Source organism: Clarias gariepinus, chromosome 13 (assembly GCF_024256425.1).
Source record: "Clarias gariepinus isolate MV-2021 ecotype Netherlands chromosome 13, CGAR_prim_01v2, whole genome shotgun sequence".
Lineage (NCBI taxonomy): Eukaryota > Metazoa > Chordata > Actinopteri > Siluriformes > Clariidae > Clarias > Clarias gariepinus.
This window is the reverse complement of record NC_071112.1, coordinates 18,977,687-19,001,990: the sequence shown is the minus strand read 5'-3', so window position 1 is coordinate 19,001,990 and position 24,304 is coordinate 18,977,687. Positions and strand designations below refer to the sequence as shown.

The following is a 24,304-nucleotide window of genomic DNA, read 5'->3' as shown; positions in this document are numbered from 1 at the left end:
TTTCACGCGTATAATCGGATTGGATAGTAATTCTTACTCACAGAGAATATTTACGTGTAATTGGCTGGTTGTATGTAAAAACAAACAGCAGCCAATGAGTAAATAGACTGCGAGGCACTACTGGCCAATGCTAGAGCCGGATACCGGATTTGTCGAAAAACGGTGGGAAAAACACGTTTGTCAAGAGCAGCGCTTCAGTCTGATGCCACTTCCGCAGTTGTGCCGAGGAGCTTCAGCTCAGTCATGAGAAAGGAAAAACAACTGGGCGGCAGGACGAGCGGTAATCAGCCCCGACCTCATTGCTGCTCCACACGCACCATGGAGTGATAATGTTCGCGTTTGTTTAATGTATTTGTTTAGCCCGCTCGACACGGGGTCGTTTGAACCGAGCTAGCGTTAGTTAGCTGTGCCGGAGCTTTTCAGTGGCTGGGGTTCAGGAGCTGCTCCACTCGGGACAAAGCCTCGGTAAAGCTGGCGAGGTAAAGCCCATGATGAATCGCTTCCGGAAGTGGCTGTATAAGCCAAAGGTAAGTGTGACACAAATCCGGGACAGTGATTTACATCACACCTGGAATCGTGGCTAAAAATGCAGCTCGGTTATAGCTAACTTCAATACTGCTGTTTCCTGTAGCGTACCTACTGTATTGTCAAGTGTGTATGTGTATGTGAGAGAGAGCTCATCTTTGCTGACACACAGCAAGAAAAAAAACCCTGATTAGCTAACCAACTGTGTGTCCTGACAGATGTCCAGTTGTGGGTAGTCCTGCTTTTATTTTTGCCTTATTATCATCTTTATTAATCTATGAATGCGTTTATTAGAGATTTGCGTAGACAAGGTAGAAAAAGGTGTGCACAGGCTACTAGAGTCACACTTGAGTGGTGTTTCCTCACTTTCCCTCTGTCCCAGTGTATTGGTGTGTAAATTCATCATCTAACTGTTACAAACAAAAAAAAAACAGTCTACCTGGTATCAGTGCAAAGAGATCATCAAAGATACAAGACCAAGAATGTCACTCATTAAGACCATGTTCAACTGATTTATTTATTTATTGTAACATAGCTGCTTAATCTGCGATTAAATTCATCCTTAGCAACCAAGAACCACTCTGTACTGTCACACATCCTTACTAGCTTTAACAACAATTTCAAAGGAAATTTATATTTACCTATATGCACTATATTGACAGAATTATTTGGCCAAACCTACAATGACGTTGTATCCCAATACATATACGAGTTGTATATCAATATGGAGTTGGTGTCTCTTTTCCAGCTTTAACAGCTTCCACTCTTCTTTGATAGCTGTCCACAAGATTATGGAGCATTTCTGTGGGAATTCTTGCTCATTCATTCTGTAGAGCAGTTATGAGGTCAGGGACTGATGTTGGATGAGAAGTGGGGTTAAGGTCAGCGCTCTGTGTGGGCCAGTCAAGTTCTTCCACACAGAACTCATTGAACCATGTCTTCAGTCATTGCTTTGTGCACTGGGGCACAGTCATGTTGTAATAGAAAAAGGCCTTTCCCAAACTGTTGGCACAAAGTGTTGTTGTTAGAAGCGTAGCATTGACCAAAATGTCTTAGTATATTGAAGCATTAAGATTGTCCTTCACTGAGGATAAGACATCTGAATTTATTTATTAACAGGTTTGGCCAAATACTTTTGTCAATATAGTGTATATTACCAAAAAATTCTACCAAAAATCTAAATAATATATAAGATATAATTCCTAGGCTTTTTAAAAAAAACTATGATTATTATTATAAATCTCACTGCTGTTTGCTTAAATTCATCCTCAGCAACCATGGACTCGTCTGTCTTGTCACACATCCTTACTATCTTTACCTACAATTTCTAAAGGATTTTATGTTTTACTACATATAATGTTGTGCATCTCATATTTTAATGTGAAAATGTCTATAAGTATCTATAAGTGCTCAACAATAACAACCAAAGACCCCTCAGAACAGCTTTTTATTTACAATATACAATTTATTCAGATGTTGGGTTTATCATTTAAGTGTGTATAATTATGTTTGTACAAATTTAGTGCACTCAGCTAATAAAGCATGCTTGTGATTCAGAATAATAAAACAAGGATTAATGGGATAATTTACTAAAGTACAATTAATCCAGAATGGCTGAAACAGGAGTCTTCTTGTGTATAGGTCCTGAAAAGTAATGAAGTTAAAGGCTTTTGTTTCCAGGCCTCAAAATGATTGGACCTTGAGGATCTTGTAATTTAATGTTTTTATTGTTGTTATTTGGTGATATATTTTCTACAGTATAGAACAATACTCATATTTTCTTTTATATATAAAAATATATGTAATTATGCAATAACACATATGGTAATTAAGTAACAGCTGCAGCAACAACAGCCAGTTGTTATTTAAAGACACAAAGGTCTTGTTCTGGAATAGTTCCTGCAAAAACATTATTGTCGATTGCATTTGCAAAAACAATCAAACACCCTGATGAAACTGGCTTATCATGAAGATTATCCCAGACCAAAACTTACCTCTGCTGCAGAGGAGAAGTTCATTTAGAGTTACCAGCCTAAAAACCCCACAACTTTAGAGTACCTCAGATTAGAGCAGTTATGAAGGCTTTACATATCTGTTGCCTCCGGATATTTTTCCTATTTTTGTTTTCTAACACCTTTTCTAAAACACATTAAATATTATATTTTTATGATGTAATGATCTTATAACATGAGTAAGCTTAATAAAAAGAGTCTGGAAACCTTAAAAGCAGATAAAGGAAAGGGAAATAATCCTGCACTGCCCCAGTGCACAGATCTCATACATTCAACTTTTATTTTTTTGTCTCCAAATCATGAAGTAGTAATTTTAAAAAACTGTGAAATACTACTTAGCATAAAGAAAAGCTTTGTCTTATGTCAGAGCTACAGCTTGTTCTGGATTTAATAGGACAGAATGTGTGTAAAAGATGGATTCAAATAAAACCGTGTTAATGGTTATTGAGCTTATCCTCACACTGGATTAAATTTAACCTTGTAAATGTAGTAAATTTACCCTTTTTTAAAAAGGTATGTTTTTACCGAAACCATGTACATGTGTTGTACATATGTTTTTGGTACCTCTAGAATTTCCTATCAACATAATACAACTGAAGGATATTCTCATGTATTTTTCCTCTTTAAGTTACCTGAGAGATTATAAACTATTCAGTGGTCATCCATTGTTTCCTGCTTGATTGGAATGTAAATATGACCAGTGAGACATAGGACAGAGTACCTTAGTCATTCATCAACAAGAGAATGATTACACAACTGAAGAAAGAGAAATGTGTGTTAATATTCGCATGTCAGGAAACGGATGTTTCATCAGAACCTTCATTACTAAGGCTCTTCATTACTAAGGGCCATCCTGTCCTAAGTTAATTAATGACTGAATTAGTTACATGTCCGAGCCTGCTATCGAGTGCTGACTCCGATGGATGTTGTTACGTTTAAAGGATGAGTCAGGTCACTGTTAGCACTTCCTGCTTTTAAATAAAAAGAATTTGCATGACATCCTGAGAACAGACTTAGTTGAGCATGACCTCATTGTTGCATTACAACAGAAACGATTTGCCGATTGGTATTTCTGAGAGGCATCTTGTTGTAGCTGTAACAGTGTAATAGCTCACCAGAGTTCCGGTAGGAGTTCTGAGTGAAGTAACGTACTACTTACCATCAGCAGCGCTGATTTAATTTGAGCACATCTTTCTAACTGGTGAATTTTTAGTGTCGAGGACAATTCAATTAGGCTTTGGGTGAGTCGTTATGTTTGTCCGTATTGCGTAGCTTAATTTCCTCTGACTTTGCATCTCAGTGATATGATATCCGTCTAACAGCAGTGTTCTGACTAACCATGTGTCGTGCAACTTACTTGAAATAAGAACATGACACCAGGTTACACAGCCTTACTGTTTACTATGAATCTCTGGGTTTATTGAAGTAATAGTTCAATAGTCCAATAGTCCTGTTTATTGAGAGGCCCTGAAATTGGTTACTTGAAGTCAAATGTTATACTCAAGCTATTTTCCCCATACAAAAAGCACCAATGGTTTAGTAACCTCATGTCAACTTTGTTACTGTAGATAATAAATCAGTGGCAAATTACTTCACCCAAGCTTTCATGTCACTAACAGGCTGAGGTGTGTGTAATTACACAGTTTAGCACATTCTTCTGACGTGAGATATACACTGTAGGAGATAACTGATGATGAAATGTGACCTTCCATTTGTGAATCCTTTGCTAAGCACACACCATTTTCTTTCAAGTGGATTAGCTAAAGATAAGCAGTCATTCTTTGGTGGTTAAATCTGCTAAAGTATATATTTGCTGAATGAGCATGGCTGAGCTTGGGGTTTGCTGAATCGACAAATCAGCTTATCGCCTCCTTCACCAGATTGTTCCAAACACGTGCCATAACCAGGACCAGTTTATAACACACACGTGCAGCTCACAACTTGCCTTGGTAGAAAAATATCAGTTCTAAACACTGTATACAGTTTTGCCAAAAGTCTCAGAGTGTGAGTCTCTGGGTGATCACTAATGTTTCCTGAGTGCTCCTTCTGATTTAGTAATGCACCCCTGCATGAATCAGTGACCCTAATAGCTATGCAGAGAAAACCATAATAATAGGAACAGCATGAAATAAGGCCTTAGTGGTAAGTGTGAGGCACAATGATGTGAAAAGGTTGTTGGAATCCTCTCTGGAACGTTCCCCTCCCATACTCATGATGCAGTGCCTGGAGAATGTGCTTGTGGTGTGTGGAATGCAGCAGAAGAAGGCCAAAGGTCTGTCTGTTTGATTTCAGTTTTGATATTGTTTCCTAACATCTCACAGCAGCCAGTATTTTTTTGCTGGTCACATTTTTTTTCCACTGGCTGGATGGCCTTTACTCCTCAAGAATGACTAGAGCTATAATACATACAATAGGCAGTGGACAGTGGTCACTGTTCATGTAGATACATTTGCAGACGTCCAAGGACATCAGTTTGTGACAGAGTCCCTGTATTCCTTCTGTGTGCTGCAGAGGTCAGACCCTCAGCTACTTGCCCAGTTTTACTACGCAGATGAAGAGCTAAACCAGGTGGCCTCGGAGCTGGATAGTCTGGATGGCAGAAAGGACCCTCAGAGATGCACACTGCTGGTCAACCAGTTTCGCTCATGCCAGGTTGAGTATCCTATCTGTTTCTCACAACAGCCGGATCACATGTGTAATCAGTGTAAATGTAAGGTATACACTCCTTACCTTTATTACAGCTATGTTGACAGTTCTTTCTGCATCTCGTTTACTTTTATTTGCAGGACAATGTGCTGAATATCATAAACCAGATCATGGATGAGTGTATACCAGAAGACCGAGCAAACAGAGACTTCTGTGTGAAATTTCCAGAGGAGATCCGCCACGACAACCTTGCAGGACAGCTATGGTTTGGGGCAGAGGTACAAGTCAGGTCTCGTCTCTTAGTGTTAACAAGTACTTACAATGTTGTACATTTTTAAAAAATAAATGTTTTCAAATATTTTAATATTTTTCCTCCATACTCTACGCTTGCTCATGAATGCAGTAAGATATCTGTAAAGCCAGCTGGAACAATTTTTTAAAATTACATTTGAAGTTGAAATGAATGCTTTGGGATTAGCCGGGTGGCATTGCTTAACATTGCAAGTTGTAGTTGGTCCAGTGAGTGACACTTTTTAAACACTGGTTCTGTGTCCAGTGTCTAGCAGCAGGCTCAATCATCATGAACAGGGAGATAGAGAGTATGGCGATGCGACCACTGGCCAAAGACTTGACACGCAGTCTGGAGGAGGTACGCAACATCACCCGTGACCAAGCGCTGCGAGACCTCAACTTTTACACAGATCGCATGAGGGAGGCGCTGCGCCAGTTTGACAGCCTTTTTGCTGAGTTTGAGCTCAGGTACACATTTCTTTCACTTGTTTTAAATTCATAATACTATAATAATATCATGAATTAATGTTTGTTTATATTGCTTTGCTAAAGTTACATTTTTAAGTCTAATTGGTTAGAAGGTGGTGACTTAATTTTCTATTAAAGCAAATTGTTAAAATAAAATTCAAATCACAGGTTTACATCAATAACCCATTCACAAGTATTTGTACAGTGAAAGAACGATATCATTTAAACCCACTAAAAGTAGGATAGAAAGTTGTCTGAGCACATAGCAGATCACAGTTTGTTGCGCATGGGGCTACTTAGACACAGACCAGTCAAGGTGCCCTTGCTTATCCGTGTCCACTGCTAAAAGTGCCTACAATGGGCACATGAGCATCAGAACTCGACCATAAAGCAATAGAAGAAGGTGGCCTGGTTTGATGAATCACATTTTCATTTATATCATGTGTGTGCGGCGTTTAACCTGGGAAGGAGCTGGCACCAGGTTGCACTATGGAAAGAAGGCAAGTTGTTGGAGGCAGTGTGATGCCTTGGGCAATGTTCTACTAAGAAACCTTGGGTCTTAGGGATGTTACTTTGATACAACATGCCTACCTAAATATTGCTGCTGACCAAGTACGCCCCTTCAATGCCCCAAGGTAACAAAGTTACCTTGGCCTCTTCCAGGAGGATAATGTGTCCGGCCACACAAGGTGTTGACTGTTGGCCTCCAAATTCTCCAAAGCTCAATCTAATTGAGCATCTGTGGGATGTGCTAGAAAATCAAGTTCATGTAGTGTAATGGACTCCATTCCTCAATGGGTCAGCACTGTTTTGGCAGCAAAAGAATGTTAAAATGTGTTGTTCATCTAAATTTCTCAGTAACATAAAGCTGCATTTTTGTCTTCTTGTCTTGAAGAAAGAGAAAAATAGTACCTACTTGTGTCCACAAAATGAAATGTAAAAATAAACAGTAAAAAGTACATGCCATTACTTTAATAAATGTAAGATTGTAACAGTTGTTGTGATTTTCCCCCCAACGGTAGACATAAACCATATATGTGTCAGTATTGCAAAATAAGTTATCTTGTTTTTTTTGCTGGTTATGTTGCGTTACAGTTACGTATCAGCCATGGTGCCTGTAAAGTCTCCTAAAGAGTACTACGTCCAGCAGGAGGTGATTGTGCTCTTTTGTGAGACTGTAGAGAGGTAAGTCACAAATGGACAGCTAAAACACTGATTTATTTGCAAACTTACCCAACATTTTACGCAATTTAACTTGTGAAGCTTTTTAAGCAAAGAAAGAAAAAACTGGCGTTGATTGGGAATGTGGAAATCTGTTCATGTTTCTATTCTGTTCATGTTCATATGGTCAGTCCAGATTTGTGTAAAGAAGAATATCCACAATTAGGTAGCATAGCAGGTTGAAACACATTTCTTGACACTGTTTGAATTATTATGAATCATTATGTATTCTGACTGTAGTATCTAATTTCAAGGGCCCTAAAGCTTGGCTATCTCACACAAGACATGATTGATGATTATGAACCTGCTCTCATGTTTACAATCCCCCGACTAGCTATTGTGTGGTAAGGCATAGTCTTTCTAGTAAATATCTTTTTTTTCCCACTAATCTGAATGAATAATTCAAAATATACCTTTAATTCTGTAAATAGTGTTTCTGACTTTTTGTTCTTGTTTTAGTGGGCTTGTTGTGTATCCCGATGGACCTCTTAACCTGGAAAACAAACCAGAGGACATGTCTGAACTCTTCCGACCTTTTCGCACATTACTGAAGAAAATTAGGTATGGGTATTCACTGCTTTCTATTTAATACAAAACCAAACAGATTTTTCCCCTTGGACATTGTGGGGTTCTGCTGACTAACCTACATAGCACACAGTCACTTGCTCCTCTCTTACATAACCTTATTACAAGACGTTTGTGGGAGCTAGACTTACTGTTCTCATAGTGGTAATAACAATGTGGTGTTCAGGGCTCAGTGGTTAGTCACTTGTTTTCATCACTATTCAGCATAACATACTTTTAACTAATGTTTTTGTGCCGTTGATGCAGAGACCTATTGCAGACTCTGACAGAAGATGAGTTAACGACCCTGGAGCGGAATCTGTGTATCTCCCAAGATGGGGAGTTTCCTGAAGACTCCATTTCCTCTACCCAGGAGTCTGATCCCTCAATCAACACCAAGAGTCAGGTTGAGGAGTCTCAGAAAAGAGAGGAGCAAAAGGAAGTGGAGACGGTGACAGAGCTGACCCTGTGTTCCTCTCACTCTGAGGAGGAGAGTGCATGGGAGAAGGACCAGGAACAGCAGGAGGTGCTAATTGAAGGGGAGGTGGATGCTGATTTGGACCTGGCCTGTTCCATGCAATATGATGATGAGGAGATTGAGCAGCTCAACATGATGGTACACCGTGTTGGTGATCACATGTCTACACTGCTCTCACCACCAAGCCAGAGGCCATCTCCAGCTCACTATCGCAGAAAGAAACAGCCCAGTGTGGGTGGATCGAGTGCGCCCTCCAGCCTTGGGGGGTCAAGCACACCCTCAAGCACTGAAAACTCTCCTTATCGAACTCCTGGCTCCCAACACGAGGAAGATGATCGGGTCTTCTTCATGGACGACCTGGAAAGCATGGGCAGTGGTGGAGATGCTGGAAGTAGCTCAGGGGAACTCCGTCAAGGTCAGCAAGTCTCTCCCGTTGTGAAACTCGGATCTCTTAAGCCACTCAGGCCAGAACCTACAAGTGACTCCACCTGCAGTGAATGGGTGACGGCATGTAAATCAAATGAGCCTTTTAATCAAAGCAGCCAGGATAAACTGTGCCTCTCTCTTGGACCTGCAGGAACCTCTGAAACACTACCACTTGTGAATGGCTGGGAGGGGCAGCTGGATGGGGAGGAAGAGGAAGGGGGAGAGCCAGCAGAGGTCATTGCTCACCGGACAGGTGGGATGAAGCTGTCGGCCACTGTGATCTTTAACCCACGCTCACCTAACCAGTCTGAGTTGTCAGTTGTGCCACGTTCAACCGAGGGAACTGCTCACCGCCTGCTCAACTCCTGTGTATGCTGCACTACTGGATGTGTTGATGCCCATGAGGAACTCGCTACCACAGATGCCACCACCGGAGATGGGAATCTGGAGTTTAGCAAGTGCAAACTCACCATCACAAGCACTGTTATCCAGTCAGCGACGGGTGCCTGTGGCACGGGAAAGGGAGATCCCCCTTTGTCTCTCCCACCTCCACCTGGCCCACAACACCTGAGGGAGGAGAATGAGGATGAGAGAGGAAGACTTCTTAATGCCCCCTGTTGTGACAAGTGCCTTGTCAATAGTCTCAAGCTATCTCCATACAGAGACACCGAAGAAGACGAGTCAAGAAATGGATGCGCTCTTCAGGAAAGAGCCTCTCAAGTAATGGCTAGCTCTGCGGCAAAGGAGAAACAGCCCAAAGACGACAGCAAAAGTGACTTCAGGTTTGTGTGTTCAATGAGTAAGAGAGAGAACAAAAAGAACTGATATATATATTTATTTTTCCTTATATTTTGATTTACTTTGCTTTTTTGCTTTTCTGGTTTTTCTCTGTTTTGGACTGTTAGTTGCTTTTTGCTGTTTTTATTTCAGAATTCTATATTGAATTCTTATTCATTTTTGTTGTTTATTCTTTTCATTTGCTCCACCTTCCTCATATATTCCTTGAATGGCTGGCTGCAGTTTACAGGGATCCCCTCTCAGTTCAGGCAGCAGCAGTGACTGTGAGAGTGTGTCTGTCACCACATGCAGTCTGTCCAGTTCATGTACCCCCAGGTAAATTTAAATAGCTGTTGGCCCAATGTGCACCGATGACTGTATATCCATTTTTAGCATACAGTAGCGTTTTTGTTCGCCATGTTTTGGATTTTTTTATTTTTATTTTTTTGTTGTAAAGTGTGTTTGTTTGCACCATGTTTTATTGTGTGTTATCTACAAACAGACAAATTTTTGCCTTGTTGAGTTACCTTTCTTCCCTCCGTGTGCCTGCTCATTCAACTGTTTCATCAGTAGTTTGACCACCAGCTCTGAGATGTCTGAGGACCTTGATCATCAGGAGCTTCAGCTGGCACTGCAGGCTTCTAAGCTGGTGGCTCACAACAAAATACGTGCTCGCTTCCACAGCAGTAGTGACCTCATCCATCGGCTGTTTGTCTGTATATCAGGTATGTGCTGATTTGAAATGTAATTGCTTTCAAATACAGTGGAATCTTGGATTACGAGCATAAAACGTTCCGGAAGAGGGCTCGTATTCCTAAAACACTCGCACATTTTCCCATTAGAAATATAAAATAAATACATAAAAATAATTAATACAAAATATAAAGGTAAAATAAAACAAATTAACCTGCACTTTACTTTAAAAAAAACTAAAAATAAATCCCGACAGATGAGCGTTTATGCGTGATGGCGCTGTGTGTGTGTGTGTGTGTGTGTGTATGTGTGAATTAAGAGGAGGAATCAGCCTCCCCCTTCTCATCTTACAGTAAACCTTTCTCCCCTCTTATTTGAATTTCAACAAACACACACACATTAACGGAAAGACTGTTTTGTCGGAAAAATTTGTAAGGAACATCGCTAATGACATTTGCGTGAGCGCATACTAACGGAATCACTGCTGTAAAGTAAAACAAACAAACAAATGAACCTACACTTTACCTTCAAAAGGAATCGCGATGGGGCAGTGTTTCTGTATAGAGCAGAGTGTGTGTGCGTGCGCGTGTCTGAAGCCGAGAAGGGGTGTAAAGGCGAGAGTGTGTGTGTGAGGGGGCACGGTGTCAAATTACACACGCGCACACGACAGAGAGGAAGAAAATGGATCTTTAACCTCTCTAATGAGAGTTTCTTTTGCTTTACATGCGCAGACACGTGTGTTATAAGAAACAGTACACACACGCTTACAAACACAAAATAAAATATGTTTTACACGCACACACCTGGTCACAGTGTTATAGTAAACAGTACACGCATGCACAGATGTTGATTATACCAGTGAGAGACGTGCACTAAGACCCAGCAAGGGAGACGATTACCCACAATTCCGCAGCGCAAGAGAGAGAAAAACGGTTGGCTTAGTTGTGATCACGTGATGCTAGGGGTCAAAACAAGAAGTACACGCGTGATACATGATACTCGGTACGCGGTAAACCAAGACTTGCTCGTTTTTCAAGTCAAAATTTATGACAAATCTTTGCTTGTCTTGCGGAACACTCGCAAACCGCGTTACTCGCAGGGTTCCACTCTGTATTTATTGTGAAGCATTCTGTTCCACAAATATCTTTGTATGAGATCCATATGCCTCTTTTAAATACAATTACACAAACAACGAAGAAATACTAGTTCCAGGCATATAAATCCTTAACAGGAAGAACAAATAAAAAATATCTAATAATAAAAATTTCTCCCTATCCATATTCCCAATGCTCCCTTAACCCATTTCCCCATGAGTGTCCTCATCTACGTAGCCGATATCAGTTGAGAAACTAGGTTTCACAATTTTTTTAATTTATTCTTCAAGCTTATCCTTCAAAATCTAATTTGTTCCAAATGAAGTGCATTAGTTAATTCTGTGAGTCATATCTTTAGTGGTGGGAGTCTCTTTCCTTTCTCAAAATAAAGGATATATATATATTTTTTTAACTGTAATATGACCATATGCTAAGAAACGCTGTGTCACCTTAAGTTTCCACAGATCCTCAGATGCCCCCAAGATTATTACAACAGGTCTATCTGTACCTAAAGTACTTTTGAAAGATGTACTTGTTAAATGTTTTAATATGATCGTCTATATTTTTAAGACATACAGCATAATTCTGAACTAGCTTCTGCTGAGCCACATTTGTCACTTAAAAGAGATACCTCTGAAAATATTTTATTCTTAAATAAAGTAATCTGTGCAGATTCCTAAATTGTAGTAAACAATGTTGAGCATTAATGGAACGCATGTTGATCTAGTCTAGACTTTACTCCCAAATATCCTTAGGTATCTGACTGCCAAGATCTTTTATCCCATGATGCCTTTATATTATCTGACTTTGGTTGACACATATCCTGTAGTGCACCATACAGCTGAGGATAGTATAATGCGCCCTGCTTTCTTAAAATTAGGAGGATGTCCTAGTGTTCTTGGCATCTGATCTGATGGATAATGTATTGGAAGAAAAAATGCAAACGTGCAAATCTCCTATGTAATGTATCCCTAATTCACTCCATGTTTTAAAAAAAGAGTAAAGTTAGCTTCAAATAGGGAGCATTTGAATCTACAGTAAGTATTTATGTAACTCATAAATGTGCATAAGAGAGAATCTTTTGAGCAAAAGTGTGCGCAATGACTAATATGATAAGACTGTAAAACTTGGAGATGAAAGATGAAGGTTAAACATGCTTTTTAGAATTTCAGTGGTAGAATGGACTCTACATTTTCAATTATTTAATATTTGAGATAATCTTTAATATTTGAATAGCATAATAGGCGTTTGAATTATGTCAAAGTCAACACAAGAGTTGAGAGTACTGAGCACAATTACAGGAGGTGTGTAGCTCCCTCGAGATTGAGTGTTATGCTCTTCACTTACAGTGTGCTTGGTGTGCTCAGTGAAGATGAGGTGCATATCTGAAAGCTATTTAACAGACATATTTTTTCAGATGCAGGCTTTTGAAACCATGTATCCAATTTAATGTGTCTAGATTTACTGTCTATGGAAAAATGTATAGGTCACCCTCATCAGCTTACTGTGGTTATACACTGGTCAGCCATTTTGACCACTAACAAGTGAAGTGAATAACATTGATTATCTTGTTACAATGGCACCTGGAAGGACATTAGAATATATCAGGCAGCATGTGAACATTTTTTTTCTAGACGTTGGTGTGTTGGAAGCAGAACAAATGGGCAAGCGTAAAGGTTTGAGCGATGGCCAGATGATTGGGTCAGAGCAGCTTCAAAACTGTAGATCTTGTGGAGTGTTCTCTGTCTGCGGTGGCCAGGATCTACTGAAAGTGGTCTAAGGAAGGAAAACCGGTGAACCGGCGACAGGGTAATGGACTGCCAAGACTCACTGATACACATGGAGAATGATGGCTGGCCCATGTAGTCTGATCCAATAGAAGACCTACTGTAGCTTAAATTCCTGAAAAAATTAATACTGGTTAAGAAAGAAAGTTGTCAGTGCACAGTATATCAGAGTTTTTTATTGTGTATAGGGCTGTGTAGCTGTAGACTGGGTTGGGTATTCGTCCTGACCTGTGTTGACTGCTTAAAGTGTCTGCAATGAGCATGTTTGAATTAGAATTGGAAGAAGGTGGCCTGGTCTTACGAGGCCTAATGGAGTCCATGCCTCAACAGGTCGGGGCTGTTTGGGCAGCAAAGGGGGGGCTCAATATTAGGCAGGTGGTCATAATGTAATGGCTGAACGGTCTGTGGCTTACTGACCACATGAAACTAAACATGTAAATGATGCAGTGCTGTGAAACAAAGTGTGTGTTCTTTCTCTCCCTCTCTCTCCCCCCATGCCTGTGAGAATTTTGCCAATCTTAAACAGTGGATTATCTTAATGTTTGACCACAACTACAAATATGCCATGTCAACAAAATACAGGGGACTGGGCTTACTAAAAACATGACATGAGACACTGTAACAGTGAGAGCTAGACAAAAGCAAACATTGAGGAACATGGACGTGAGTGTATGAGTCATCTGTATTTTGTTTTGTGCATCATCTGTACTTTTTCCTTTGATGCATGTAAAAATTTTTTTTTTAAATCTTGCTTCTATACTCTCTGAACTTCATTTAACATTGTCTGATGTCATACTGTACATGTTATGGTTATCAATTTTATTGGGCTATATTTATAGCAGTTCCTGCTATTAAAACAGTTGTATAATAAGGTAATGTGGTATGGGGTGTTACTAAGTGTGCTTATGCCACCTAAAAGCTTAGTGTTGCTGCCATACATGTTATTTTGTATGCACATACAGAAAGCAGTTCATAAACATTCAAATGGCAATGCCAATTCTTTGGTTTTTGCTGTTCACTGGAAACACCTGGATTTGAGAACAGAACAGAACAGAATTTTGGCATGCATTTCCCTGTGTTCACATGCATATTTTTTTAACGATGTAAAACATGGCACCTTTGTTGACAGACCATCTAACTTTTAGGTGAGCAAAATTATTGGAACTGCTAGACTTCAAAAAGGAGGACCACATGCCTGGTACATTTTAGTGTTTTCTCAGCTCCCAGTGTATCTGATTTAACTGAGCTAATTAACCACCTTTTGTGAATTGAGGTGAGTGTAACAGAGCAGGGAAAGCATTAAAATGAGCAAGGTAGTGATGCTCTAGTGGTTTAAGGAACCACTGTCTTAAAGTATGTTAATGTCAGTAGTACTTAATATTAGGTTGTATATTGCTTGCAGTAACTGTATCAATTTGGTCACCCACTGGCATTATCAGTTTGTATGTTCCTTTTGTGATGCTTTTCTAGGCACTACAAAAGGAATAATGTTGATGTGGTCAGTTGGTGACCAAATTGATGCAGTGTCGTCATACTGCATGATACTGCGTGATACTATGTCGGTCATAGCAAGTACAACAATTTGGATTATCCTAAAAAAAAATAGAAATCACTGATAACAGTGCAGTCTTCACTAGGGATGGAAATTGATAAGGTTTTTACGATTTCAATTCCATTTTCGATTCTGCTTAACGATTCGATTCTTTATCGATTCCCTTATCAATTCTCATTTGGAAGAAAAGGAACAACAAATTGTTGATTAGCATCACCAATGAAAAAAATTATTAAATAATAAAATAAATATTTTTCTGCAAAATTAACAAAATACAACAACTTATTTTGTGGCAATTCTACAAGAATGTCCAACATTTTCTTATAGAAATTACAATTCTCCTTTTTAAAAGGATATATATGAACTCAAAAATAGAACTGTCAGCCAGTGACAAATACAATACAGTGTCAAAATTGAAAATTTTTTGTGAATTGAATTGAATCAAATGCAACTGAACTGTGAAAACTGTTAGTCCGAAGCAGATCAAAAACGCAACATTCTTTTATAGTTATTGCATGCCGTGTGTGCAAATGTTTTAGCATGTTAGTGATATTTCCTCAAAGGAAGAAATACCACTACACTGCAAGTATTGCAAGTTGCCCTATTTTCATGTTTTTTGGTGAAATACAACCAGACTTTTGAGCGTTTGTTCCGCTTAGGCGCGATGCTTACTATTGACTGAGCGTAAGTTACGCAATGCGCGTGATGACGTCATTCGTGCCCACTGGAATCGTTAAGGGAATCGTTTGCAAATTTTGCAAACGATTCCGAGGAATTGAAACACTGGGAACCGGTTCTCAACAAGAATCGGTTTTCGATTCCCATCCCTAGTCTTCACAGGCATTCAAAATTGTTTAATCAATCAATTAATATAAGCAAGAAGAAACACCTGCTAGTCAAATGTTCCAGTATTTTCGATTACTAGAAAAATGGGTTTGTTTAAACAAAAGGTGAATTTCTGATATATATCAGAATATTATCATATATCAGAATCATTATCAGAATAATATTATATTTTATATATATATAATAACGTATCATATACAGTTGTGGCCAAAAGTTTTGAGAATACATAAATATTGGAAATTGGAAAAGTTGCTGCTTAAGTTTTTATAATAGCAATTTGCATATACTCCAGAATGTTATGAAGGGTGATCAGATGAATGGAATAGTCCTTCTTTGCCATGAAAATTGACTTAATCCCCAAAAAACCTTTCCACTGCATTTCACTGCTGTCATTAAAGGACCTGCTGAGATCATTTCAGTAATCGTCTTGTTAACTCAGATGAGAATGTTGATGACTACAAGGCTGGAGATCGTTATGTCAGGCTGATTGGGTTAGAATGGCAGACTTGACATGTTAAAAGGAGGGTAATGCTTGAAATCATTGTTCTTCCATTGTTAACCATGGTGACCTGCAAAGAAACGCGTGCAGCCATCATTGCATAAAAATGGCTTTAAAGGCAAGGATATTGTGGCTACAGTAAGATTGCACCTAAATCAACAATTTATAGAATCATCAAGAACTTGAAGGAAAGAGGTTCAATTCTTGTTAAGAAGGCTTTAGGGCATCCAAGGAAGTCCAGCGAGCGCCAGGATCGTCTCCTAAAGATGATTCAGCTGCAAGATCGGAGTGCCACTTTTGGAAGATGGCCTGGTGTCAAGAAGGGCAGCAAAGAAGCCACTTCTCCCCAAAAAAAAACATCAGTGACAGATTGATCTTCTGCAGAAAGTATGATGAATGGACTGCTGAGGACTGGGGCAAAGTCATATTCTCTGATGAAGCCTCTTTCCGATTGTTTGGGGCATCTGGAAAAAGGCTTGTCTGGAGAAGAAAAGGTGAGTGCTACAATTAGTCCTGTGTCATGCCAACAGTAAAGCATCCTGAGACCATTCATGTGTGGGGTTGCTTCTCATCCAAGGGAGTGGGCTCACACACAATTTTGCCCAAAAACACAGCCATGAATAAAGAATGGTACCACAACGCCCTCCAACAGCAACTTCTTCCAACAATCCAACAACAGTTTGGTGAAGAACAATGAATTTTCCAGCATAATCGAGCACTGTGCCATAAGGCAAAAGTGATAACTAAGTGGCTCGGAGACTAAAAAGTTAAAATTTTGGGTCCATGGCCTGGAAACTCCCCAGATCTTAATCCCATTGAGAACATGTGGTCAATCCTCAAGAGGCGGGTGGACAAACAAAAACCCACTAATTCTGACAAACTTCAAGAAGTGATTATGAAAGAATGGGTTGCTATCGGTCAGGATTTGGCCCAGAAGTTGATTGAGAGCATGTCCAGTCGAATTGCAGAGGTCCTGAAAAAGAAGGGCCAACACTGCAAATACTGACTCTTTGCATAAATGTCATGTAATTGTCGATAAAAGCCTTTGAAACATATGAAGTGCTTGTAATTATATTTCAGTACATCACAGAAACAACTGAAACAAGATCTAAAAGCAGTTTAGCAGCAAACTTTGTGAAAACTAATATTTGTGTGATTCTCAAAGGTTTTGGCCACGACTGTACATTTCATCTCATGCTCTTTAAGAGACTATAAAAATATTTTAGAATGGTAAAGTATCCACATTTTGTTATGTCACATCCTTCTAAAATGGATAAAATTATTTTTTTCCTCAAAATTCTACACACAACACCCCATAATGACAACATGAAAGTTTACTTGAGATTTTTGCAAATTTATTAAAAAAAATAAATAAATTGAGAAAGCACATGTACATAGGTATTCACAGCCTTTGCCATGAAGCTCAAAATTGAGGACAGGCACATCCTGTTTCCCCTGATCATCCTTGATATGTTTCTGCAGCTTAATTGGGGTCCACCTGTGGACAGGATTGTCTTGAGGCACAAATCTGGGGATGACCTGTGTTTCCTCAATTAAAAATAAATAAATTTTTGCAAAAATCATAAACATTTTTCATGTTGTCATTATGGGGTGTTGTGTGTAGAATTCTTAGGGGAAAAAATGAGTTTAATTTGATGCCCTGTATTCTATGGTTGGGTTTTGGCATTGGCTGGGAATCAAACCTTAGCTTTTTACATGGCAGGCGAGACCCCTGCCACTGAACCTTCAATAACCTGTTACTTTATAGATATTTCTGAATACCTGTCCAAATTCATTTGAGGAACCCAGGCTGTTATGTTAGGGCTCTCCGATAGGCAGGGTGTTGTTTCGCAAAGTAGTGTCAACAGATGCCTCCCTCAGCGGCTGGGGCGCTCTGTGCGACGGATCCGCGGTCAAAGGGGCATGGTCACAGGAATAACGCAGGCTTCACATGAACTATTTGGAGCTGTTAGCAGTGTTTTCAGCCCTGACACATTTTCGTCTGGCTCTGACAGGCCATCATGTTCTGATCAGGACAGACAACACAACAGTGGTGTCGTTTATAAGCAGACAAGGGGGGACTCGTTCACTTCCCCTGTCAAAACTATCTCATTCTTGTGCCTCCGAGTGGCGCAGTGGTAAAGTGCTTCCCCTATCATCCTGAGATCGCTGGTTCGAACCCCGGGTGGTGCTGTTTTCCTCTCACAGCCAGAGGCACAGAGAGAGCTGATTGGCCAAGCTCTCTCAGGGGGGAGGGATGAGAGGTACTTGCGCTCCCACATTAATCACGGCTCTACAGCCAATCAGGGGCACCTGTGAGCTCGCGCACGCGGAAGGAGCGGCTAGCGCTTTCCTCCGAGTGTGTTACTCCGCCCCTACATTGTTGGCCGACGAAGTTGTGGTATGCAGAGATAGTCAGCCTGCTAGCTGCAGAACCATGGAAACTACTTCTCCTCATGGACCTTCTGTCTCAGGCAGGGGGAGAGGTAGTGCACCTGTGTCCCGAGCTGTGGAACTTGCATGCTTACATGTTGAAAGGTCCAATCTGATAGCTAAAGGGCTTCCCCCCCAACGTAATTAACACAATTCAAAGTGCTCGGGCCTTGTCTACGAGGGGCTTATATGCTTACAAGTTGCGAGCTTTTGAGCAATTGTGTTGAGAACATAATGTTCTTCCATTTCAGTGCTCCATGGTGGAGGTTTTGTCTTTTCTACAACAACTATTAGAAAAAGGCCTTTCCTTCTCTACTATTAAAGTATACTTGGCAGCTATATCAGCCTGTCATGTTGGTTTTGATGGAGTGTCACAGGGGCTTATCCGCTGGCAGTACGATTTTTAAAAGTAGTGCGACGTCTGCGACCCACTGTGAGGTCCAGTGTTCCGTCTTGGGATTTATTGCTTGAGGTCCTCTGTGGTCCTCCTTTTGAGCCAGTCAAGTCTATAGATATGAAAATTCTTTTATATAAGACGGCACTTTTTCTTGCTTTAGCGTCTGCTAAACGAGTGGGTGATCTCCACGCTTTATCCATGCATCCATCTTGTACGCAGTTTGCTGCTAATGTTTTAAAGTTTACTCTACGGCCAAACGCAGCCTATGTACCCAAGGTGGTCTCCACTGATTATAACTCTATGGTCTGTCACCTTTATAGCTTTTGTTCCCCTCCCTTTACTTCTGAGGAGCAGGGAAAATTGCATAATTTGTGCCCTGTGCGTGCACTACGGGTCTACATGGACCGTACAGTGAATATGCTCTTATGTGATCAACTGTTTGTCTGCTTTGCCAGTCCAGTAAAGGGTAAAGCGCTGTCTAAACAGCGGCTTTCCCATTGGATTGTGGAGGCTATTTTATTAGCTTATAGCAGTAAGGGTGTTCCATTGTCTCATGGTGTGAAAGCATATTCAACAAGAGCTATGGCAACATCATGGGCGCTGTTCAAAGGGATGTCTTGAAACGGCCCCCTTGGTGGCTCATTTTGTCCTCTCTAATGCAGTAGAGTAGCTATCAGGGTTCTTATGGTTAACTTTGGTAGATGCTCGGCGGGGCGTGAATATATGTCCCATACAATATGTGTTGTACCGAGTGAATTGACTGAAAGGGAACGAATGGTTATGACTATAACCTCTGTTCCCTGAAGGACAGGAACGAGGTACAACACATTGCTGCCCCGCATCACAGTTACGCTCGGCAAAGAGCGGCTGTCAAACTGAAAGTCAACCAAGGTGACGATGGCTTATAGGTGTAGGCGGGGCTACACCTACGTCACCACAGGTTTGCCTGCCTTTACGGCGTGAATAAAGATGGCTTCAACCAGGACACTCTTTCTTTCTCTGCTCTACACAGAAACACTGCTCTGTCGTGATTCTTTTCAAATGTAAAGTGCAGGTTAATTTGTTTTATTTTTACTTTACAGTAAATTCCAGCAGTGATTCCGTTAGTGTGTGTTTAAAAATTAAAATTGGTTTTCGAGTTTTGGAATACAAGCCGCTTCCGGAACGAATTATCCAAGGCTCCATTATATCTATTTGGCAGGTGAAAAGCATACATGTCTATGTTTTTTGTGTTAGTTTACCATATGTTTTTTGTGTTTTTACCATTTTTTTTTTATTTGATTATTATTATAACAGCTTAAGGAGCAACATGTTTGTGCACTTTCTAAAGATTTTAGTTCTGTTTTTGAATAAAGAGTTGGAAATGAATGCTTTTCTTGAGTTTTTGGCTTTTATCCGAATAATCGACAGATTAATCGATTATTAAAATAATTGTTTGTTGCAGCCCTAAAACTAACCAACAAAAAACCAGATGGTCTTGTCGGAAATCCCTTTCCAAAATTACACGGCATAAATATGAAGTTGGTTCCCATTTTGCCCTTAGAATATCCTACACTTCTTTGAAAAGGCCTTTGACTAGATTTTAGAATATAGCTGTGGGGACTTTCCATTCAGCCACAAGGAAGAGGTCAAGCAAGGAGGCCAGGCGCACAGCTGGTGTTCAGTCAGGTTGTACTGGCAACTTGAGTTCTTCCACTTCAGCATTGGCAGATACACTTTGTGCTTGGGTGCATTGTCATGCTGAAACTGGGTTGAGCCCTTTAGTTTTTGTGAAGGGACATTGTAATGCTACAGCATACAAATACATTCTAAACAGTTGTGTACATCCAAATCTGTGGCAACAGTTTGGGGAAGAACCACACATGTTTGATGGTCATGTACGTCTGACCATAGAGCAAACTGAAATATTACAAAGTAAGGTTGTAAATTATAGTTCTACATATTTCTATACCAAGTGCCCTAGGATACAAGCATATAGTTTACCATGCATTAAACTCTTTGTACTCAGGTGTGGCCGATCAATTGCAAACTAATTACGCAAGTGACCTGAGGAGTATTCTGAAGACACTGTTTGAGGTTATGGCAACAAAATTTGAGCAAGGGGACACCGAGAAGCAGAACAAAGGTGAGTGAACATGAGAATTAAGAAATCATTATCTTGGTTATGTATTTAGTATCACTGATTATGATTTATTAAATGATCTTTTCATTGCAGGACCGAGAGTCGGAAGAGCTGGATTAGAAGACTGCGCTCTTTGTCAGGAGACCATGACTTCATCAGAACTTGCAGCAAAGGCACGGGATGGCCAGTTTGAAGGTCAGGAGTGTGTACTGTTTTTTTTTTTTTTTTTTTTTTTTTGGAAAAAGCTTGCAATTCCTGTCCGAGTTTAACAAGTGGGTAATGTTATACAAATGTGGTACTTGAATGGAATCATTTATGTTTAGCTTGCATGGTTTATAATTTTGAGCATAAGCCACTTAAATATTTATTGTATTCCTTCTCCCTAGACCCTCCTGAGTGGGTTCCCGATGAGGCCTGTAACTCCTGCATTGCTTGTAAGGCTCCTTTCACGGTTATCCGGAGGAAGCACCACTGTAGGAGCTGTGGAAAGGTACAGTACCATACACAGTACAATCTTAATTTGTGATGCAAAGAGTATGTGTATGAACACTGTATAAGCTCCGGCCTCTGTGTTGTAGATCTTCTGCTCCCGCTGCTCTTCACATTCAGCCCCCCTCCCCCGCTATGGTCAGATGAAGCCTGTGCGAGTGTGCACTCATTGCTACATGTTTCATGTCACACCTTTCTACAGTGACAGGACTAGTGTTTGACTGTAACCCAACCTTGCACCACCATCACACATGGACATAAGCACATTTACCATGCGGAGAAATGGAAAAGTTTAGCGAAAGCTGCACAGTTTTTTTTTTTTTTTTTTTTTAACTGGTTGAGTTTGTGCATGTGCACAAACACGCACATTTACATAACCATATACATGTACATATTGGAGAAGCAACCATGAGCAAAGAACAAATTATCGTTGAAGTATCAATTCATAAATTATGTAAACTTAATAATTGCTTATTATCAAGCACACTGAGAAATGGCACCAAAGTATTTGCTGTAATTTTCTTAAATAGAGCATGAAGTGAATTGACACAACTGAATTATGATCCAAGGTCCAGTCTAAGGGACTCTCACTCAGTGCTTAGTTAGATTTTAAAAAGTTATTAGTCTTTTGCTAATGGCGATTTGATTTAAATGTTCGATAGGGCTCATATTCATTACTGAATGTAAACCGTGACGGACACATGAGCAACTGTGACAAGTATAAAAGACAATAATATAGATATTATTTGCACAATTGATTATGTCAATATGTGGTTATCATAACATACTGAAGTTTTTATTATTACTGTTCAAAACGTTTAATTAAGAAAAGATGCTGCTTTCTGTAATATAAGAAGTGAGGCTTTAGAATATGTGGAATGGCTAAAAATGATATGTATATATGCAGAAGTGGGTATGTATCTAATGAATAAGAAGATTCACCTTTTATGCTCTTAATAGCAATGAATGTGTAATCATATAGATGCTTTTTTTTATTTATTAGTATTTACTGAACTGGAAAGTAATTGCCTTTACAGCAGCTATTCTTCTAGACAAGTCTCTCCTGCCTTTTCTCCTAAAAGTAGTACAATTTCTTTTTGTGTATGTGTAATTACATGGACTTTGGGCTTTTGCATGCTTCTTGTAAGGTTTCGAGGTGACAGCTTCTCCAAACACAATTTGGGCCATTAAAAAAAAAAGCAAATAACATGGGAAACCATTATTAGATTTGGGCATTAATCTCACAGCACTAATTTTAGTAGAAGTAAACAGTTCACCCCCCTACCTCATCTGTTTAGCAGAATTCCTCTCAGTATTTTACCACTTAACCTCAACCTTCTGACATCCAAAAAAAAAAAAAATCATTACAATTGCCCTACAATAATTACATTACAATAATCTGCTTTGTAATACACCCTGTCACTGTCTCAGCATTTAGTGTCCTCAGTATTTCTTTGTCTGACTAATAGGAAAATAAACCTATATGTTTGTGCTTGTGTATAGTCAAATATAATCATACATGTCATAAACAGCAAACTTTAAAAATTTTAGAATTCCAATTATTAATTTTACCAGACCTTTACACATCAAATCAAATACTGTTTTTATTCTCGTTAATAATTTAACTATACGCTGTTCACTAACTATAAACTATAATGCTTTCCTCCTTCGTCCTATTAGTTCTTACCAAAACCGCTTTTCTTTATATATAAAATAGGCATGTCCAGGTTTGCAAACATTTTATCTTGAGAAAATTCATTTATAAGAAAATGTTTATACTAGTTTCTCAGTTTCATACAGTTGCCTTCTTGTTCTTCACTCTTTAAGAGTTTACCTCATTGTCTATACCTCTATGCTTATATAAAGTTTTGAGATTTGACCAAGTTAGAGAGGTGTGCACACACTTCAGGACATTAATGTTCACATTAGTGTTTTCAATTCTGCTAACCATTCCACATTATATTTATAAAATTTAATTGTCTTAATTCTACAATGCTTATGTAATATTGCAACACTACATGTGCTAGCTATTTACAGGCCTTGTTCTTGAATTTGTCCTGCTTTTTTCAGACACCGTTTGTGGTATCCTCAATGTTTGAGGTCCTCTAACAGCAGTACTCAGTGTACGTAGTACATCAGAGTCTGCTAACTCAAAGCTTTAAAATACAGTACCTCTAAACTGCTCAGCCCTTACTCTTATATTATTTATTATATTGGTTGTATAGATTCATTTTCAGTTAAACTTTTTGTTGTTGTTCCTGCACAGCTAGGCAACCAGCTGTCTGCTACTGGAGTCTATGAGAACACACTGTTGCTAGAAAATTGTATACAGTTGTTTACATTTGTTGCAAACATCACATAATAAGCTTATGTATTTTAGACTCAAAGATGTAAAGGGCGCTTTAGATTGCTGTATAATAGGTTCCCTTATAATGTTGCTTCCTTTCTAATGTTGTTGCTGCTCCTCAGGACTATGACTTTACTTTGCTTTAATGCTAGGGAAAGCTTCATCTTTAAAGATATGTACACTCAAATTTGAGAATGCAAACCAACCAAATGTTGAGTTCTTCCCATTGTAATTTTTTTTCTTTGCAAATCCAGCTTTCGGCCTTGGTGTGTGAAGTTATTTAACTCACTACCAATCCTCAGGCCTTAATAATTGTGCAGTTATTTTGCATCTTAAGTTAAAAAATATTTTACAAAGATGATAATAATATATAGAAATGTACAAAGATTTTTTTCTGTATAAATAATCTATGAGAGAATTGTACACCCTATTTATTCAAAGCTTGTTTTTATTTTAAAATGGCTGTTTCAATTCAATAAGTCATAAAGGAGAGCTTTTCAAAGTCTTTAATTAAGTATTTGTCATGCAATGAAAGTAATAAATTACCATTTTCCTTTAAAAACGAAGCGTGTCCTATTTCTTTTCCTTTTTTTATAATCTTGTATTAGTTTGAGGTTGTCCATTATTATTTACCTTT

General features: G+C 39.2%; 1 protein-coding gene across 2 annotated transcripts; it reads left to right on the top strand.

Moving 5' to 3' along the window:
* Positions 1–215: 215 nt before the first annotated feature.
* zfyve28 (zinc finger, FYVE domain containing 28) lies at positions 216–24,229 on the top strand. 2 transcript variants are annotated; one of them, XM_053509806.1, is made up of 14 exons: positions 216–527; positions 5,049–5,189; positions 5,324–5,461; positions 5,740–5,942; positions 7,038–7,127; positions 7,418–7,507; positions 7,623–7,724; positions 7,995–9,413; positions 9,652–9,744; positions 9,982–10,133; positions 20,718–20,834; positions 20,925–21,026; positions 21,218–21,321; positions 21,410–24,229. In XM_053509806.1, exons 1-14 carry the CDS (start codon positions 489–491, stop codon positions 21,539–21,541), a joined length of 2,922 nt encoding a protein of 973 aa, XP_053365781.1. In that variant the 5' UTR covers positions 216–488; the 3' UTR covers positions 21,542–24,229. The 2 variants fall into 2 exon arrangements, with proteins under 2 accessions (XP_053365781.1, XP_053365780.1); XM_053509805.1 differs by having other exon boundaries at positions 9,979–10,133.
* The last annotated feature ends 75 nt before the right edge of the window (positions 24,230–24,304 follow it).

Bases quoted from the DNA above. Each gene is read 5' to 3' on its own strand.
- zfyve28 (XM_053509805.1), top strand. From the start codon at position 489: ATGATGAATCGCTTCCGGAAGTGGCTGTATAAGCCAAAG. The intron at 7,725-7,994 runs GTATGGGTATTC...CCGTTGATGCAG, and splicing joins ACATTACTGAAGAAAATTAG to AGACCTATTGCAGACTCTGA. The intron at 9,414-9,651 runs GTTTGTGTGTTC...GGCTGGCTGCAG, and splicing joins GACAGCAAAAGTGACTTCAG to TTTACAGGGATCCCCTCTCA.